Source organism: Bos indicus x Bos taurus, chromosome 6, assembly GCF_003369695.1.
Source record: "Bos indicus x Bos taurus breed Angus x Brahman F1 hybrid chromosome 6, Bos_hybrid_MaternalHap_v2.0, whole genome shotgun sequence".
Taxonomy (NCBI): Eukaryota; Metazoa; Chordata; class Mammalia; order Artiodactyla; family Bovidae; genus Bos; species Bos indicus x Bos taurus.
In genome coordinates this window covers 46,580,000-46,602,010 of record NC_040081.1, presented here as the reverse complement: position 1 = coordinate 46,602,010, position 22,011 = coordinate 46,580,000, and the positions used below count along the sequence as shown (strand labels likewise).

At 36.4% G+C, this 22,011-nt stretch overlaps 1 protein-coding gene across 2 annotated transcripts in view; it reads right to left on the bottom strand.

Moving 5' to 3' along the window:
• STIM2 (stromal interaction molecule 2) overlaps window positions 1-22,011 on the bottom strand; it is a 182,433-nt gene that overhangs the window by 22,154 nt on the left and 138,268 nt on the right. For both annotated transcript variants that reach the window (XM_027544221.1, XM_027544220.1), the window contains exons 4-7: window positions 11,098-11,209; window positions 7,195-7,310; window positions 3,896-4,073; window positions 3,196-3,373 (exon numbers count right to left, since the gene is read on the bottom strand). In XM_027544221.1, coding sequence (XP_027400022.1) covers window positions 3,196-3,373; window positions 3,896-4,073; window positions 7,195-7,310; window positions 11,098-11,209 — 584 coding nt within the window. The remainder of the gene's footprint in view (window positions 1-3,195; window positions 3,374-3,895; window positions 4,074-7,194; window positions 7,311-11,097; window positions 11,210-22,011) is intronic.

Genomic DNA, 22,011 nt, shown 5'->3' with positions numbered 1-22,011 from the left:
CATCATGAGAAACTCTGGGCTGGAAGAAACACAAGCTGGAATCAAGATTGCCGGGAGAAATATCAATCACCTCAGACATGCAGATGACACCACCCTTATGGCAGAAAGTGAAGAGGAACTAAAAAGCCTCTTGATGAAAGTGAAAGTGGAGAGTGAAAAAGTTGGCTTAAAGCTCAACATTCAGGAAACGAAGATCATGGCATCTGGTCCCATCACTTCATGGGAAATAGATGGGGAAACAGTGGAAACAGTGTCAGACTTTATTTTTCTGGGCTCCAAAATCACTGCAGATAGTGACTGCAGCCATGAAATTAAAAGACGCTTACTCCTTGGAAGGAAAGTTATGTCCAACCTAGATAGCATATTCAAAAGCAGAGATATTACTTTGCCAACAAAGGTCCATCTTCTAAAGGCTATGGTTTTTCCTGTGGTCATGTATGGATGTGAGAGTTAGACTGTGAAGAAAGCTGAGAGCCAAAGAATTGATGCTTTTGAACTGTGGTGTTGGAGAAGACTCTTGAGAGTCCCTTGGACTGCAAGGAGATCCAACCAGTCCATTCTGAAGGAGATCAGCCCTGGGATTTCTTTGGAAGGAATGATGCTGAAGCTGAAACTCCAATACTTTGGCCACCTCATGTGAAGAGTTGACTCATTGGAAAAGAGTCTGATGCTGGGAGGGATTGGGGGCAGGAGGAGAAGGGGACGACAGAGGATGAGATGGCTGGATGGCATCACTGACTCGATGGACGTGAGTCTGAGTGAACTCCGGGAGTTTGTGATAGACAGGGAGGCCTGGCATGCTGCGATTCATGGGGTCACAAAGAGTCGGACACAACTAAGCAACTGAACTGAACTGAAATGAGCTTCTTTCTTTCCTTTCTGAGGCTTATTGTTGTTTCATGTATAACAGGGGTACTATGACTTGTCCTGATTTTAAGTTTCTTAAGACTTTAAGAACAAAATAATTTATGTATTTAAACCACACAAAATATAGTCGTACTATTATTCATCCAAAAGCTCCTGTTTAACGGAAATTAACAAAATATATACCAGTTTTTCTGCCTTTTAATTTTGAGGAGTTGATTACCCATCACATAAAATACAATAAAGCTTTAAACTATGTGGGATTGTGGATTATGTGACATAATATGTAAATTAATTTCCCAGTTAAACTTACTTCTATAAACAAAGCTTTTAATAGCAGTATGGGAAAACATGGACTTTGGAATAAGACGCATGTAATCATCTTCCCTTAGCCACATAATAGCTGTGTTACCTATGGCAAGTTATTTAACTTCTCTGCGTACACATCTCATCTGTAAATAAGAATGTATCTATGTACAGTGAGGATTAAAATTTATGAGCAAACCGTTTGCAATGATGTACACAGCATAAAGTTTTGGCATACAGTAAGCACTCATAAAATTGTGTTTCTTGTTACCATAATCACATAGGATAGAGTTCTTTTTAAATACCCAATTCTCTCCTTTACACTTAGTGACTGAGGATCTCATTAGGATCATTAAGTTTGTGCTGGGTTGTAATATCCTGGTAATCTTAGGGTCTACCATGGAGTGCAAGGCCTCGAGGCTCCAAACCTCAGACTAGAATACTTGTGATTAAGAGGTCCTTCCTTACATGGTGTCTTTTCCTCTCGCTGAGGGGCAGTCTCCATTATAACATGCTATCAGTTTATGTCTCTATAGAAGTTTTCCCTCTACTGCTTTCTGATTTGTTCTTTCTTATCTGCAAAGATCAGAAAAACAGTTAACAAACGTTTTAGTTTAGCACTGGGAACAAACCAAGACTTGAATTCTCATTGAGAAGAGGTATGGAGTTGTCACAGAAGTAAAAAACATAAAATTAATTCTCAAACACAGGCTAATTTTAGCTAGGCCTTTTTTGTGAACTCCTTGTTTCTTTACTACATTCTGTAGAAAGAAGGTTCTATCAGGTAAACAGGACCAGACTGAAAAATAAGTCTAAGAGTCATTTTAGAGAACAAACTCCTTACAGGGAAAAGACTCAAAAGACAATGTCTAGGGTATGAGAGAAAGAAAAGTTAACAGTTAACAAAAGAGATAGCTGCATTCAGTCAGACAAGTCCTACCAAAAATGACAATCCTGAAGAACTAGTACCATACACTGAACATTTTCTGATGAGTTTAAGTTTAAACTGAAACTCATTCATAACTTAATTTTTATTTCATATTTAGCACCTGACTGAGAAGGCAACAGTGCATAAAGCAAAGTGGGAGGCAGAATACCTAAGTTCTTGGCCCTCTCTTATGAGTCACTCTCTAAACTTGAACACACTTTCTTGTCTTCATTTTGTTCCTCAGATTCTTTATCAGTAAACAAAGGGTCAAAGTCAGAAGAAGGAGATGACATTATGGAAGCAGAGGTTGGAGCAACAGGCTTTGAAGAGGAAGGAAGGGGCCATGAGCCAAGAAATGCAGGCAGCCTCTAGAAGTTGGACAAGGCAAGGAAACAGATCCTCCCCAGAGCCTCCAGAAGGAATGCAGCCTTGTAGACCTATTTTAGACTCTGACTGCAAGAACCCTAAGATAATCACGATGTGTTGTTTTAAGCTACTAAGTTTGTGGTAATTTTTTATAGCAGAATTAGAAAACTAATACATCTACCTATGAAGATATTCTCCTGCGACCTCCCCACCTTCTCTGAAGGATAGTGCAATGCCTGAATTCCATCCTGAGTAAATGCACAGTAGAAGCAGACACTGGAAAGGACACCTTTTGGACAACTTCAAAATCTGTAGCACAGAATGTTCTAAAACCATCCAACAGGATTCAAATGGATTTTTAATAGAGATTATTAACATGAGCAGAGAAGTTTAACATTACACATACTAATACTTTACTACTAGGTTATAGTCAGAAACTGAGACATACTACAGATGTTAAATAAACATCTTAGGTTTACTCAAGACAACATGGCATGGGCTAGGACTTCATGAATGAGTGAACATAATGCTAACTTTATCTTTTAGTTGGTTCTTTGTTTTTTGCTGTATGAACTCTGCCCAATGCTAACAATATGGACAGGTGACCCTATTACTGACCAAGGAAGAATATACGATGGAACAAATCTAGGAGACTGAACAAAATTTAAAAAAAAAATCCTCAGAGTAACAATACAAATTTCCTCACAAACTCTTCTTAAAAATGTAAATACCTGTTCCAATTCCTGCTCTGCATACTGACGTCTACTCAGTTCACATTCAGCTCCCTCCCTCAGCTCTCTCAGTCGAAAAGCTTCTTCCTTTGCGTAATTGATTTCATCCATCATTTTGCGCTCCAGATTTTGCTTTTCTACAGCAACATTTCTGTTCTCTTCCTGTGCCTTTTCAAGCCTTACAGAATAAACATGAAAATTCCTCACAAAAGTTTCCAAAACTTCATTATTTTAGTGAAGAATAAATATGTATCAAGCAATAATATACATGTTTTGATCAAAATTCGCAGCCATTTCTATTAATCTTAAATCTGGACAAAAAAAATCAGGTAACATACTAGATAGCTATTTGGTTTATCTTGGCCTAAAAATACAGAAATAGCATGGAAATACTCTTCAGGAAAAAGACTTTTCAAAAATTGATAATTATTTAAGTCATGTTTAAAATAAAATTTAACTACACATGTAATTCTACCTACATTTGATTTCCACTTGTCTTCTACCCATTTATTCCCTAATGCATATCTTTTTAATAAATTTGTAATTAGGACCTTTCTAAAAATGTGAAATGCAGTGTACACACAATTCCTGATATATATATCAATCTAAATACAAACGCATAAGCACATGCCCACATTACATATTCACAAACTGTATGGTCCCACATAAACAAGATTTATAGCCTTTTTTATCTACTCACCTCTCTTGTAAGTCCATTAGACTTTGCTCTGCAGTTTGTAGACTCTCTAAGTCTTTCATCATTTTTGCAACATGCTCTTTTGATGTCTTATTCTGCGTATAAGCAAACCAACACCCTCCAACACCAATTACTATAGAAACTGTAAGTATAAAATCCTTCATCCAGTTATGAGGAGGGCCTATAAAGAGAATTACAAATGGCAAATTAATCTGAGTATCACAAAATCTCAATACACATGGCCACTTAATTTAAAAAGTAGTAGATATCTAAAAACAAAATATGAAGATGTTCCTCCCATATATAAGCCCCAGCCTTTTACAAATCTTTTCTTCAAATAATCAATGAGTTTATGATAACTACCTGATATACTACACCTATAGGAGGCAGGGGCTTCCCCAGTGGCTCAGTGGTAAAGAATCTGGTTGCAATGCAGGAAATGCAGTTTCGTTCCCTGGGTCAGGAAGGTCCCCTGGAGGAGGAAATGGCAACCCACTCCAGTATTCTTGCCTGGGAAATGCCATGGACAGAGAAGCCTGGCGGGCTATAGTCCATGGGGTCACAAAAGAGCTGGAAATGACTGAGCAACTAAACCACAACAACAGGGGGCAGAGATAACCCCACATGGATGCACTACACCCCTGCTGGTACAGGAGTTAGTGACAAAAATCCTGGAGCATTCTGAAAAAGCACAGTATCTCCAATCACATACACAGGGAATGGTCCTCTATGGGGTGAAGAGTCATAACGAGTATCACCATCACCAGCCCAACTCCTTCCTTCAGACAGTTAGGTAGTGGCCATGCTGTAATACAAAAACTGAAACCCTAATCATTCACCAGAAAGCTTTCTTCCGAAGCATGTAGCCACATAACTAGTTAGGATTAATTAGTGATTCTCAACTGAGAGGGACACTTCCCTCCAGCAGACATTTGACAATTTTTGCTTGTCACAATTCGGGAAGTGGAAGTAGGGCTATTTGCTACTGGTATCCAGTAGGTAGAGGCCAGGGATGTTGCTAAACACCCACTAATGTACAAAATAATCTCTTTCCCGCTCCCACTCTGGTGATAACAAAGAATTATCTGGGAATTATACAGCCTAGAATGCAAATAGTGGCAAGGTTGAGAAACCACGGGTCAAATGATCACGACAAGCCATGTTTTAGGTGGTTTTTTGCCAGAGAGATCTGGGTGACTCGAGGGAAACAGGTGCCAGGGACAGATGTAACCCCCACACTTACTTGTTTCTAAAGTAAGGAGTCAGGAGCCAGGGCCTATTGTCTTCAGTAATACAAAACACAGAAACCGCTAGTCAAATAATTTCCTAGTTTATCTCTGAATGCAGGGGCTCAATTGAGGGATGCAGGGTAACTAATAAAACATGATGTATTATTTGATGTATTGCAAAGAGATTACAGGTGTTCAGTGAAAAACTGCCTAGCTGCCCATACCTCTGGCAGGAAGGAGATATTTTCCATGTTCGACAAGATGAAGAGCTCCACAGAAATGAAAAGTTCTCATGCTTATAAGCCTAGGGTTCATGTATGTTTACATGGTGTGATAAACAGCATGTTCCATGCCAGAGATCCTCAGCGCTACATATTTTCAGAGCAGATACCCTCACCTACAGTGAAAGAGATTCTCTCCTCACTCTTTGGCAGAAGGCTAAAGTCTCAAAAGGATTTGTTTTTATTCTGCCTCGGGCTGAGAGGTTCAGCTCAGGCTCTAGTTCAAATATGAGACTTATTCAGGCTGAACTATAATCACCAGAAATAATAATAAAAAGAGGGACAAGTCTCTAACTATACAACAAATACCATGAACTGGTAAGGATTTCAGTGAAAACTCCTTTAAAATGTATCTCTATTCACTGGATACTGCTAGTTTTTTTTTTTTTTTTTTTAAATAATCTTAATGTGGGTGTTCCAACCATAAGTTTCATTCACTCAAGTCATAATTCTAAGACAAACACATTAAAAAGGTAATGCATCATTAACTTCTAAACTAGTTTATTTATTAATACATTTGTTTTCAACATTCTTTGAGACTAGTTTGGTTTCTTTACAAATGATAATACTGTCTGGCTTACAGAATAGTTTGTTCTTGGATCAATAAAATAAAAATATCCCCAATCAACCTCTATATAGAGACAAATGCTATAGTTTAATTCCTATTTTAACCAATAATTCACATGAAAAAACTAGAGTGACTCTCACAGAAGACAATCCCCAATAGATTCAGTTGAAAATTCAGGACAAGGAAAAGGTTAGAAAGGGTATCATCTCCATGGAATGCTTGGCATTTCAATAGTGTTCTATTTCCTAGGTTTGTAATTCCCACCAACAGTGCATTTCCACCAACTCTCACAAAGGGGGGTTCCAGCTGTTTCACCAGCTGCTCTTTTAGCCTGAGCCAAAAAAGAACCACCAGTAAACTCATGGAATGCATCAAACCTCTCCAGTAACCCTTTTTTAAGCAGGGGCACCCCCAACGCAGTATCATAGAAATCTATAAGCCTCTTAACTGCAAAAACTGAGGTAAAATAAACATTAGTTTCTTCATTTATAATTTGTGAAAACCATTTTTCTAGAATTAGTCTTTCCGTTTTGAAAAATAAAATTCCTCTAAAATGTGTACTCTTCAAACAATTTCCCCCCAAAGCTTTCTGAAATCTGAAATTAAATGACGTAAACAAATTAAACTTCCCTTCTGGGAAGAAAGTATTCCTGTAAAGGTAAAGAAGAAGGCTTATTTTCCTTACAAATATGACAAAGCAATTTCTTAAATGTTCTTCCTCAGAACAATCAAATAATATTCTCCACCTTGTGCTTCTGCCAGAATAGTCTGTTCCTTTATACAGTTTCAAGCAGGCCTCTAGGGCCACTGTTTTTGATCTGTATCTTAAAAATCCTTTTCCTGGTAATTAATACAGTCCAGTTAGGATTTATTATTTCATGTCATCAAGATAGTGGGAATGCACCTTTTAAAAAAAGGACTCTAGTGAATATTGAACTATAATAACAAACATTAAAACTGCTATAGAGTTTTAAATCTAGAAATTTAATCAACTTACATATAGTTTTACAACTTTCTACATCAGTAACCAGCTTTGAAAATACCACACGGGATATTTCAATGACAGAAAATCTCATCCTATAAATCTTTTAAGATAGTATTATACTCTTATACCCAACAGAGGATTCTTCTGGTCTACTACCTTTCTTACTTTTTCCTTCTTTAAATAACAACAGATGATCTGATTACTCTTTTTCATCATATTTTGTGCGAGAGAATACTAACGCGTTAGAGGTCCGAACAAAACCACATCCAGCGCCTTGAGCTGAAGTTTTTGTCTATGACTCCGGTCGCTGATTTTCAACTGAGAGATCATAAATGAAAATTCATGCACTGCTATCCTGTTCATTTAAAAAAATACATACATATTAAAAATATTACTAGGATGTACACTTAAATATTTCAGCAACATACTTAATACTTATATATATTAGTGATGATTACTTTAAGAGTTCACCCAAGTGCAATTTAATACTTTATTATATGCAACAAAAACCTTTTCAGTGCAAGCTTAGCAGTGCAAAGACTTCTGTATGTCAATAATTTCATTGCTATATTGATGTTTTTGTTTTCTAAGGTTTCTTTATGCTATAAATTAATGTGATTCAGAAATTTATCAAATTCAAAATATTTTATGATTATTAAATTACCTCTGGCATTTTACCATCATTTCATAAACAACAAGAAAGTTGTAAGCAATTTACTTATTAACACAGCAGACTTAATCATTCTCAGTTTAGATCATATTCATTTTCTTTATAAATAGCATTTTAAAAACCTGTATCTTTACATTCTAATATTTAAACTATTTAAAAGTTCACTGAAGTCATAAATGAAAAGTAAAAAGTCATCGCTGGTTGGGGGAATAAATTGAAGAATATTTGTAATAAGAAGTATAGAACCATTTCACTAGCAATGAAGAAAGTCTGCAGGGTGCCAAAAGGCTCAGGTGAAATAAGGAAATAAAACTGCTTTGTTTTGGACTTCCAATCCAAGCAGGCCAGTAGTTAAGATGTCTTATCAACCAAGTGGGATACAAAGACGAATCTTATGACACAAAGTGTAATAATAATAATAAAACTGTTAATAACAATGACAATTAAAAAAATAAGCATGTATTATGTGCTGAGTACTGTGCCAAGAACTTTTCAAACTCAAAAAATTCTATAATATATGTAAAATTGCCATTTTATAAATGAGGAAACTATGGCAGTTGTAACTTGCCCAAGATGACATAATTAGTAAGAAGACAATTAGTAAGTAAGACAATCCCAATTATCTATGATTCCAATGACTGAACTCTGAACCTTTTATTTAGGAAAATTTCAGGTTACAGAACTCCTATGAGGTTTCCACAAAACTTTAGAGAGTAAAGAACTCTAACTTTCCCTATAGAAAATGCCTACATTCATCATCTCTGTGGGTAAACTTTTGTGTGTAAGCTCTTGTCACATCTTTAATATGACACTTATTAAAGTGCCTGAAGGCAAACTGTGTCTTATCTCTTTATCCCCAAACCTAGCATGGTGCTTGGCAAAAGTAGATGCTTGATAAATGTTTATGTAATAGATGAATGAATGCATGAATGGGGGCAAGAATGAATAGCAATACTATCAGTACACAAAATTTAAGAGAGACAATGAGATGTAGTAAAAACGAAACTATAAAACAGAATTTTATGCAAAGTTCAATATGAGTCCAGAGGTGGAAGGGATTCTACCTGAGTGGGTGAGGATGTCAGGGAAGTTCACACAGGTCTGAAAGGAATGAGGAGGCATGTGTCAGGTGAAGAGAGCCTTAGTATAAGCTCTGGTAACAGAATTACAGAATATAGAAAATACAGTAAAAGGTTTAAGATAACCATGACATGAAAACGAACATAGTTTTACCTACCTACTACAGATGTAATAGTATTTTAAAGTCACAGAAAGGAAACAAAATAATGAATTACTGTAGGTATGTGTACATTTGGAATGTGTAATACATTTCTTATACATTCTTACAAATAGCTCTTATATCTACAGTTACACTACAAAAAGCTTTGTGACGTAGGTAATTAATTGCTACTGCCCCTTTGAATGGACTCCTCTAATCTCTATCACCACATAAAAGGGGCTTGATGAAGACTATGCCAGTTTTTCTTTCCCCTCCATTCAAAAAGGCACCAGTAGGCTGACCTAAAAGTTTTCTTCTGTAGTAACATGTTCACTATTTTGAAAAACTTATCTTGATTAAGTGTGATGTTATCTCAACAATTCTACCAGAATTTGAGGTTATCTCTGATAACTTTCAGGCTTCCCAGATGGCTCAGTGGTAAAGAATCTGCCTGCAATCCAGGAGATGCAGGTTTGATACCTGGGTCTGGAAGGTCCCCTGGAGGAGGAAATAGCAACCCACTCCAGTATTCTTACCTGGGAAAGCCCATGGACAGAGGAGCCTGGTAGGCTACAGGCCATGGAGTCACAAAAGAGTTTGACATGACTTAGTGACTAAAAAACTGAAAATGTTTACTTTACTAAAACAAAAAAAGTGGCCATAACATGTACAGTCAAAATATTGAGCAGCCTGTTTATTTCATGTTGTTATTATGTAAAGAAACTTTCCAAAGGACCACATAAGAAAAGTTGTATAAGTCACAGGGTTAACATAAACAACTTAAAAAACCCTAATCCCACCTTAATGCTCTACTATTCTGTTTTAACTTAGAAATGTGTCTTATTTAAAAAGCAAGAACTCAATTTTTTTTCTTCTTTCCAGCATCTAGTTGCACCATGAATATAAAAAATACTTAATATGCACTTACTGATTTGACTCTTAACCCCATTAATTTCATCATTATAGTCATGTGCACAGTAAAATCAGAAATACTGATGCTCAGAATACATTTAAGGAGATACGGAAACTTTCAACTCGATCCAAAATACCAACTTCTAAGCAAAAAAAAGCTGTGTACTTAAATAAGATACATGCAGGCAAATTGATTAGAAATATGCATATAATAATAGACAACATTATTAAAGTCTTTTGATACAGAAACAATCTAAGTTTGAATGGAACATGAGCAATCTTGTAAGGGTCAAATTTCAGTGAAATTTCTGCAAATTTTAACATTTAAATCTTTAGTGATTATTAGGTTAACTAATGGAATTTTAAAATATAATTTAGAAAAGTAGTGACAATTAATTCCAGACATCTAAGGGATAAACTAGCATCTTATACTTTGGTATCAGATCTATCCAGGTTCAAATACTACCTGGGCAAAATATCTAAATTCTTTCTGACTTGGTTTCTTCAATCTATAAAATGGGAATAATAGTACATACTTAATTTTAACCTGAAGCTTAAATGAGATAATATACATTCAAATACATGTGTAATATACATTCAAAAATAATTACTATCATTTACCTTTTATTTATTAAACTTTTTTTTGAGATTTAACTTACTGTCTCTAATATTAAGTGGTTATTGCTGTTATTAAAAGAACAACAATTAAGAGATATCTGTACATTAATCCATTCAAATAGGTTTTCTCATATCAAATGAATAAGTTCTGTTACTTTTACCATAGGTTCAGAGGTTGGTCCTTTGATTTACCTAAGGAGAAGGCAATGGCACCCCACTCCAGTACTTTTGCCTAGAAAATCCCATGGACGGAGGAGCCTGATAGGTTGCAGTCCATGAGGTCACTGGAGTCGGACATGACTGAGCGACTTCACTTTGACTTTTCACTTTCATGCATTGGAAAAGGAAATGGCAACCCACTCCAGTGTTCTTGCCTGGAGAATCCTAGGGACGGGGGAGCCTGGTGGGCTGCCGTCTACGGGGTCGCAGAGTCGGACACAATTGAAGCGACTTAGCAGTAGCAGCAGCAGCAAAAAAGATATAGTTGACCCATCTTCTAATTCTCAAATTACTTTCTCTAGAAATAATTTTTTTCAAAGACCTGATTATTCAAGCAAGAAAAACTGATTAAAACTTACAAATTCATACCTTACAAGTGTCAGGGAATGGATATATTTATAATATTTTCTTTGAGTCCTTAGCCACAGAAGTAACTTAATTGAAAAGTGACCTTATTCTCTAGGAGCAGGAAAAAAAAAAAACACTTGGATAATAAAGACCCACCTGGGAAGCGTTGTTCCTTTGACATTGTTGTCTCTAAAATTCTTCTCATATTGGGGTAGTTCAACAAATTCTATCAACCACTGAAGTGTGTCCTCAAGGGTCCAATTATGAACTACAAAAGATAAAAACAAAGAATATTTTAAACACATGTGCATTCAGAATTTATAAAAATTATATATATGTATATACATACATATATAACACTACTGTAACTTCAGAGGAAATAACGATGTTAGACTGAATTTTCAATTCAATCACTAATAAGTACTAAAATAATGTTTGGCATTATATGAGAAGCTCAAAACAATGGAGACATACCTCCTACCCTTAAGGGCTTACAATCTAGAACAGAGAGGACACATAAAGGAAAAGAGAACAAAACATTAGCATGTTTAATTCTAAAATAAGAACCTATGCAAATTTGAACAGGATGAAATAATCTACTATTTCCCTGGCTGTAAAAAAACTTACCAGATATATATTCATTCTTCCTTTCATTTAACCATCCATCCACATAACATTATAAACCTGCTCAGTATCAGATTCCATTCTAGGCACTGGGAATATAGCAGTAAAGAAGATGGATAAACTCCTTGCCTTCATAAAACAAATTCTTTTGGGAGTAGGCAGGGGCAATTAATAAGAGGAGGAAGAAAAGAGGAAGAATTTCAGATAATGATCAGCTATTACAAAAGAAAGGAAAGATGTCAGGGTAAGTTTCTCTGAGGAGCTGTTACCTGATTTAAGACTCAAAAATTACAAGGAGCCAACACTGTGATGATCTTGGAGAAAAAACAATCCAAACAGACTTAAAAGCTGGTGTAAAAACCTTACGGAAGAACCAGCTGTGTATGAGGGATAGCGTGTAGGACTGGAAGGACCAGTCCAAAAAAGATTTTCAAGAATTCTGGATATCTTTCAATAAGAAGAGGGAAAAGTAAATAATCTATGCTTTTAAAATAGCACTCTCCACTGTGGAGAATGAATTGTGGGAGACAAGACTGAAAACAAAGAGAAATAAGACCAGTCCTTATCCAAGCAAAAGGAGTTATTGTCTTGGACCAAGGTTCTAGTAGAGGATATAGTGACAAGTGGCCAGATTCAGGACGTATTCCGGGGAAAATGCTTTTAGATGTTCTGATGAAATGGATGGAAGCTGGTAGGCAGAAGAAAGTCTAAAGAAGCACAGAGAGTGCTTCCACTAATTAAGATAGGAAAGAGTGAGGAGGACTAGACTTGGACAGCAAGTAGGGGCAAGTGATAGAGACCAAAAGTTCTATTTTTAGACATTATAACATGTCTAAACATTTGAAGTATGTATCAGATATTTAAGTGCAGATAGACAAGAGCAGTCAGATATACAAATCTTGAGCTTAGAGAAAAGTAAGGTTAGGAATAGAGACATAAATTAGGAGTCATGAGCATACAGATGGTCTTTAGACTGAATGAGATCACCCAAAAGAGCTAAAGATAGCTATTACTGGATTCTAGGAGACTGGCTCCAAATCATGAAGAAAAGGACAACTAACATCTCTTCTAGACACTTACTTTGAATTAAGCCCTTTATATGCATTTTTCCCTTTAAGCCTTAAAAATAAAGAAACAAACAAAAATTTATGAGATACTAACATGATTATCTCCATTCTGGAGATAAGAAACTGAGAAGTTAATGGGATCAAGACAGTCAGTAGCAGAACTGGATCTCAACTCAGACCAACTGACCTCAGGACCTGATTCTATGCTACTGTGAGAGGAATAATATTAAATAACAGTAGAGATATAAACAAGCAGTTAAATACTGGAAGCAGCTAAACACATTCTACTTCAAGAAGAACAAAGACAAGTTTATCCAAAGGAAAAGATTTGAATGTGCTTGAAAAAAGAAGAGCTCCATATTCGTCTTCATACATACTTTGAAGATGTGGAAAAACAAAATGCTTACAGATGACAGAAAAGGCCAAAGGAGAGGAAAGGAAAAAAGTGAGCAATAAAAGCAGATCTGGAAATCCATCTGTGATAAACCTGAGATGAGATCTTCCTGAGTATGAACTTACTTTTGCAAGCAAAGCTGATGTTCACAATCTGCCTTTTTCATTAAGTGTTCTTTAGAAGAAAAGTTTAAATAAATCAGAAACAAAACATTAACAAAACTTAACTTTTAAATAACATACAACATTTGATAATTTTGTACTAAGACAGCTTTGACAATTTTTTAAATGAGCTCTTCTTCTTGTGTTCCTGCCCTTAAGACTGGCCATGTGCCTGAGGCTGCTGTACCCATTTAGCCAAATAACGTAGAATAAATATCAGCCAAAGGTTCAGGACCTGGGTGCTTTCCACTGAATTTAATACATGCAAAGTAGCTTTTTTTTTTTTTTTTTAAGTTTCTTCCTATTCAAGACGAACTGCACTGAGAACTGCCTGGTCTGAGACTCTGCCAAGAAACCGACAGCACAGCTGCACCTCACACACCCACACGAAAACTTCAGCCAAGATAACAGGATAAGATGCTGTCATGCCCATGGCTGTTCATCTGATCAACAGCAAAAGCCTAAACACTCCAGTGCATCAAAATATTCTCTCAATTATCAATGAAATAAGACAGAAAAGAAGAAAAATCAAATGAAGAAGAAGACATGTTTAAAGTACCCAAATTCTAGTATTATTCCATCTGATAAGTAGAGGATTACACTGGTGCTAAAGTAATTTTCTTTACAATGAATCTGTAAAACTACAAAATTCTAACACAGAGCACACAGTTTGCTTTGGGGTGCAGGGGTATGGGGTTCATTTCATCATCTTTTTCTCATGCTTTTTGGTTTCTTTGGTAATGTCCGGTAAGTATCTTCTCAGGACCAGGACCTGTACTGTATGTATATTAGCTTTCTCCGCTCCAAATTCAGTAATTGTCTTTTGATTCTTAGGACAGATAATACTATGCCCTTCCTCGGGGTCTTTGCACACATGGCATTTCCTCTTTCATTTTCTCCACCCCTCTGACTCACCTTTACCTATGTACTTTATTGAGCCTTCATATTGCAGTTAAAACTTTAATTCCTTGGGAAACCTTGTCAAACACTGCTATATGATCATACATCACACTGTACTTTTAGGCACAGCATTTAACATAGCATTTATGATTATTTGTTTCTAGGATTATTGTCTTAACATCTGTTTATACCTCTCAAGCATAAGTTTCTTGCTCACTCTTCTGTCCCTAGCACTTGGTACACAAAAGGTGCTCAACAAGATCCTCTCAAATAAATGAAGCAGACTGTGTGTGTAATTGACAACTGGCGTGCTGCGATTCATGGGGTCGCAAAGAGTCGGACACGACTGAGCGACTGATCTGATGAAAATCTATTTTTACATTTCAGAAAGGAGATTCAAACAGAAAGAGGAACTTTTCTGTGTAAGAAATTTTTGTTGGCAAAAGAGTTATTAAGAATTATCTAGAAATCAACTATACTTCAATTTTTAAAAAGTAAACTTAAAAAAATTATCCAGTTCTTTATTATCCAAGTCTCACTGCCTCTTTCACATGCGCTGTTGCTAAACAGCATTTCCACCAGAGGGCAGACAGAGGAGGATAATGTATTTCTTTAAAAATATAGATTTTCTTCTTTTAGTCTATCTGGAAAGCTATGGAAATGTCAGTTTCTACTTAAATTCTATTGTTTCTGCTAGAAACTGCGACCAGCGCTACAGGTTGTTGTCTTTGAGTGATCTAGGACAATTTATCCCAATATCAACAGAAAGAACTCTGGAATTAAAACAGACCTGATTCCAATCCCAGGAACTCAATTTCTCACCATAAAAAATAATGAAACTGAGCTAGACCATCTTTAAAATTCATTCAAATTCTTTGTTTTTGATTTCGTTATAATGAACAAAAGATGATGTTTAAAATACTGCTAGACTGTTAACCTAGAACAGTAGATTATAGAATAATGAGAGGGGGAAAAGTAACTCTAAGAACTTTCAGGACAGCAACAAAACTGTTCCTATTAAACACTGGGAGATTTGCAAAGCTTATTTCCAAAACCACTGCGACAACTCTTTGAAGTAGGTACTTTCAGCATCATACTGAACCTGTTAGTTTATGAAGGTGAAGTTCTTAATTAGCTAAAATGGATTACTAAATGGTCAAACCAGGTTTCAAACAAGTCCATGTCTAGAATCGTTTACCACTGTACAATACCGTTACCTCTTTAGAGTCAGGTAAATGGCCCTCTTATCAAATTAGGCACTTCAAGTAAACAGTTTATGCTCCACACTTGCAACCATGTATGTAGCTTTCTAAATCTGCCATATATGTAGCTTTCTAAATCTGCCATATTCCCACATGTCATTCCTTTAACCTGGAATGGCATGCCCGTCTTCTTCCTTGTCAGGCTGCTCTTCCTTAGCCTTTGAGACCCAGATCAGGAACTCATTCCTCCATGAAGTCTTCCCTGTCTATCCATTTCTAGATTACAGTTGCTCTTCCTCACGCCCCTGATCATATGTACATATATCTGTCATAGGATTTATCCATGTGCTCTAATGAAATTGTCCGTGCTTGGGTTACCCTCTGGCTGATGAGTTCCTCAAGGGCAGGAACTTGTTCTGCCTAACACAGTGATTATTAACACCATAATGCCACATCCCTTTGATTAGGATTTTATATATTAATATACACTATATTTAACATCTCCAAGCCACATCTGTGAGACAGCTGTTTCTCTACAGTCTATACAGAGAACCTTGGCCAAGAGAGGCCATATAACTGTAATGTAGCACACAGCTAGAATTTGACTCTAATCTTCTGACCCCAAGTTCACTGACAATATAGGTGGCTCCTGATTTAAAAGAAGTGCTCATTATTTAACTTTAAAACTCAAAACACATTTTCTCTTAGAATCAAAGCTTCTGGACATATAGCATTAATAGTAATTCAAGAGTTAAACATTACATATGAGCAATCTGCCAAGAGTAATTGTGTTAATGGAGTCAGGATTCCACTAGAGACATCAAGTAAGCACCATGGCCTGCTGAAGGCCCGGCAATAGTAACACTATAGCCCAGTGGAGCTATGCCAGTTCTTCATCATGGCACTGGCTTCTATGACTTGAAAAGGGGGCTCTACCAGCCTGAAGGGTAAGATTTCAAAGAGATTTCAGGAGATTCAGAGCTGCAGCAGGGCTCTGGACCAAAGGAAGTAGTGTGGGACAGGGGAGAATGGGGACAGGATGGTGACTAGAAGCAAATCTCCAGGAGATAAGAGGGTGTGGGGGGTGCACATTTATGGATTTTTCACAGGAACACAGGCAAGATGAGGATTCTCCTTTCCATTATCTCCCTTTGCTGCTAGCTAAAGAGCTATTACTGTAATAAGGGATGAGATTCCTGGTTCTGTACCAAAACAGCTTCCCTTTCTTCCCCTTATCCTAACTGTTGTTATCAATCCTACCTCCACATAATTATTTTGGACCAGCACTTTAAAGAGAAAAATTATAACTGTGCTTAGGAGAAAGCTTTTAGATAGCAGCAGGAGCTGTAGTAATGAGAAGAATGAAGAGATAGGAAAGGCTAGAAACACCCAGCAACAGAGTAAAGAAAGGAACATTCCTGTGGCCATTTAACAAAAGCAGGCTTCCAAAAAAGATGCATGAGTCATGCATAGGTACATCCTCAATTGAACAAATGAACTTATAAGGAGAAGAAACACCAACTGAAAGTGATGTCTCCCTCCCCTGAATTTCTATAGTACTTACTATTCCTACCAAATGGCATATCATATGTGCTGCCTTATTTTGTAACTATTTGCTTAATTACATCTTATGTTCCTACCATATTGTAAGTTTCCAGCAGCTCAGCATAAAGTTGCCATTTAAGTATTAGCTGAATATATAACTGACTTTTTTCTTTCTTAAAGAACCTGTTTTGTTTTTAATTGTGTCCACTTGCTATCCCATAGTTGTATGAAAGACATATGATACTGTTTTCACAATATCACATTTCAAAGTAACAATGGAGAATCCCCCGACTCCAAAAGAAGATCACAGGAACTTATAACATGTTGGAAGTTATAAGGTGCCAGTGTATAGCCATGTATGTGACATTAGGATGAGGTAAGAATTTGTGTGCTTCCTGTCCATTCCTGCCTCAAGCAAATGTGACAGAAACAAAAACTGTGAAAGAGAAACTTCAGAAGATTAAAATACATGTATTTACTTGCTCATTTCATCTATAAAATGGAATCTTATAAAACTTTCTCCAGTGGTCACGTATGAATGTAAGAGTTGGACTATAAAGAAAGCAAACGCAGAAGAATTGATGCTACTGAACTGTGGTGTTGGAGAAGACTCTTGAGAGTCCCTTGGACTCAAGGAGATCCAACCAGTCCATCCTAAAGGAGATCAGTCAGGACTGATGTTGAAGCTGAAACTCCAATACTTTGGCCACCTCATGCGAAAAGTTGAGTCATCTGAAAAGACCCTGATGCTAGGAAAGATTGAGGGCAGGAGGAGAAGGGGACGATGGAGGATGAGATGGTTGGATGGCATCACCGACTCAATAAACATGGGTTTGGGTGGACTCCAGGAGTTGGTGATGGACAGGGAGGCCTGGCGTGCTGCGATTCATGGGGTCGCAAAGAGTCGGACACAACTGAGCAACTGAACTGAACTGAATGCACCCAGTGCAGTTAGCCATATACTTGTGTTAAGTTCAGTTCAGTTCATGAAGTTATAGGCCTAAAAATACGAAACAGCTTTGTGAAGTACCACCACCTAAGTTTTCATCTGTTATATTTAATATAAGTACAAGCTGTCCTAAAAGCCTTCAAATATGATTTGTGAAATCACCTAAATTCTGTGTGTGTGTGTGGGGGGGGGGGGGGGGTGGTACTAATGACAAAGCATTAGTGTGCATGTAGAGACATGTTAATACAGCAGCACCTAACATTTTATAAGCACTTAGCAAGTTCCAGCAACTGGGCTAAATGCTTTATGTGAACTATCTCATGAAATCCTATGAAGTAGGTAGGAGTAATATAATCTTGGTTTACAGATCAGGAAGCTGAGGCTCAGACAGTATGAGTAACTTGTCTAAATTCACACACAAAGTAAGCAGTGGAGATAGGATTCAAAACAGTATCTGTTGACTTCAAAGCCCCAGCTCTTCACCATTACACTCCTTGTTCTCCTCTTTTCTGTATTAATGAGAATATTTCAAAAATATTTCCAAATTCACAATTAGCTGTGTCACACCTTGGATATATTTATATCTACACCATGGATATAATACATCATTTACATTTACTCTGCACTTCATTTCTTAATATCTTTCTTTCTTACTACTTTTTAAAAAGCGCTACATTCTAAATTTATGATACCGTATCTAACGTTCTTAATATTAAGAAAGCAACTGGCATAATAGTTTCTTTTGGCAAACTACGTATTTTAGAAAAATCAATTCCTAATATCTTAATACAGTACTGTACAGCTAAACACGTTACAGTTACTACACACTTACTACTTTCTAATAAAGTATGAAAACTTCTTTGTAAGTATCCAAAGGTATGGTAGGAGGGTCAGGAAGGAGAAAGTAAAAATATTGTTAATGAAAGTAACTATCCTTAAAGCTGGCTATATGAAATGGTTAGTGAAAGAAGTCCTATATTTTGAAGCTACCCAGATACACAACCTAAAAACTATTTGTCATTTGAAAAATATCTCAATTATTGCCATGTTTATGTGAAGTGCTAATTTCTAAAATATAGGTGCAACCCGTATTCATAACTTTTCCAAAGTCTGTTTCAACTAAGAATTTCAAGTTACAAAAGACTCAGAAGTTCTTACAGTGACAGTCATAACTTATTATGGGAAAATGCAACTGACTGAAGGTTCAACATAGCAAGACTTTGGTGAAAAGCAACTTTAACGAAATATAATATAAACATAAAAAATAACTTTCAAATATAAAAAATGAAAAAATTTAAAGCCTTCCACACTCCATCTTAACTCAGACGGTTTACAGACTTTGTGGTGTCCAGAGCTCAGAGTGAGATTTTAGCTGATCAGCTGCTCAAGACCATCAACAGAGGCTTATCTTTAGAACAAGCAAGCATGTGAGCGCCTCAGATGCATGGTGGTCAGCAGGGCATGTCTCTGTAACGTGGACTAAATTCCTGCACTATGCTATATTTGGACACCTAAGAGCCACACCCTGAACTTGGGAAACCTAAATATCAGTAGTTGTATCAAAGAGAAATAACTACACACTTTCTCTCAGGAGCTCCTTACCTTTCATCATTCAAGAACTACATGTAATTTTTAGGCATCCTAGATAAATATTGGTAAATGTCTCAATGCTCAGAGTTCAAAAATTACAAGGGTATTATTGTTCTCTTCCCAACAGTGGTACAATGGACACTAAGAGAAGATTTTAATACTTTTCCTATTGTCAAGTGCATTCTTATCATTTAAACAAGAATATGCCATCAACACCTATTTTCATGAAGATTATGGAAGATAACAAAGACATATCTAAAAACAGAAACTGGAGAAACACTGAATCTCAAAATTGTATGACTGTTCTGAAGATTAACAAAACATATGAGGAAATAACTCTTAGGAATGGTAAAAGTGCTCCACAAATGTAAATTATTATCATAGTATAATAAGTATTATTACTTATAACAAATAAGTAAGTTCAAGGAGTCTACTTACTTTATGTATCAGTCAATAAAATAGTGGACTCAATGGCTATAAAGGAACTAAATGTCAAGTTTTCCTAAATATCTCATTATGGCATCATTGAAGACATCACCTGAGGGACTGAGTGGATGAATTTCTAGTTATGTATCTTCCATTTTACACTCAGCCCTTGACCTTTTTTTTTAAACCCCAAACTGAGACTATAAAGAATAATTCACATCAAATGAAAACAAGTTCTTTAAGGGCAAACAATATCTCTCGTTCATTCCTATACTCACAACACGCTATACAATGCCAAAAATATAACATGCACTAAACAAATGTGGAATGGCAGATGTTTCTTAGGAACTCAATTAATACTTGCTGGATAAGTGAGTGAATAATAAAATGATTTATTAACCAAAGCTGCCAGGAAAATGTCACCTTTGCATTCACTCTTAAGAGTGGCATTTCTAGATAAAGCAACAAACTTTTCAAAAGTATGGTTAAACTTCATAAAAAAGAGAGGATGATACTTTTCAAAGAATATGTTAATAACAAAATAACAAAAACAATTCTAAATTACAGCTTTACAAATGTTTGCTTTATTTTCTGCTAAGAGTTCAAAAATGCTCAAATTTTTTTTCTCTTGGAATTTGAAAGTCTCTTCAAAAGACTACCTGCACAGGTGACTTGGGATTTTTTTATTCAACAAATATTTACTGAGTGCACAGTAATTACCAGCGGGCACTAGATAAAACATCAGAGACAAGAAATTATTACTAAGACTAATGTAAAGCTTAATGTAAGAAAATGTATTGACTTCAAGGAGTTCAACAAATGATGAACACAACGTCCAGTTAATACATGCTTTATTTCCAAAGAGTATTAAATCAAAGGCCAGATAAAAGTTGAGCTTTCACAGTTTCATGTCACACATCTCTGGGCAAGAAGAGACATTACATGAGAAACGTGTTAATCCTTATTTCTTCCAGAATAGAAAAATTCACCAATTTCCATGGTAAAAGCATTTTCAAGATAATGTTACTCAGGAAATTTGTTTGATATGACTCTTTCTAGGACATCTAGCATCTGAAACAGTTCACAAATTATATTAGCTGCATTTGGTATATAGCATTTTCTAACTTAGGCTTCATCTACTAATATACATTACTAACACCAAAACAACTTTTAGGAAAAGTTTACTTGTTTTTTGAGTACTACTAACACAATGATTAAAACATTAAAATACTAAATGGCACCCCCATTTACAGGGGACTTTTTCAATAGCTAGAGTTATGTGATAAAGGAAAAATGTGAATAATGTGCTTTAGTAATAAAAATAAATTCATAAAGAAAATAATGTGCTTCAATAATAAAAATAAATTCATAAAGATGGACTCCTGAACACCATGTCACTGTACAGTGCTCACTCAACTTCTCTCCAAGGTCTATTTTTTAAGTCTCAAATTGCCCAACAGTAGCTGAGTTCCATATGGGGAGGGGAAGGTAGACTACTGGTGGTCAGAGTCTGCATATGAGGACATGGGAATACTAGGTCCATACAAGGCAAGCTCCTCCGTGAGGTAACAGCCCAATGGTGTCAAGAGACTGAAAATGTACAGGGGGACTGAGCTAACTAGAAAATATATTGATGATAACAGAACTAGTTTTTTCATGATTGGTGAAAAGAGATAGCTCAGTTGGTAAAAAATCTGCCTGCAATGCAGGAGACCCCGGTTCAATTCCTGGGTTGGGAAGATCTGCTGGAGAAGGGATAGGCTACCCACTCCAGTATTCTTGGGCTTCTCCTGTGGCTCAGCTGGTAAAGAATCTGCCTGCAATGTGGGAGACGTGGGTTCCATCCCTGGGTTGGGCAGATCCCCTGGAGAACGGAAAGGCTACCCACTCCAGTCTTCTGGCCTGGAGAATTCCATGGACTGTATAGTCCATGGGGTCACAACGAGTCAGACATAACCGAGAGATAAATAGGACAAGAAGTCAACTAAATAAACCAGCTAGAATTAATCCAGTAGTGTTAAACTGCTATCAATGTGAACTAGTATCAGGTATCAGTGAGAACTCATGACTTTTAATATACAGAGAGAAGTAAATACAGGAGTGTGTTTCTTAACTCTTGCTACTGAGAGGGCCTGGGAATAATACCTCAATAGCAATGAGAAGACCTAGTGTGCAAATCTTGGTTTCTAAATACTACCTCAACTACAAGTAA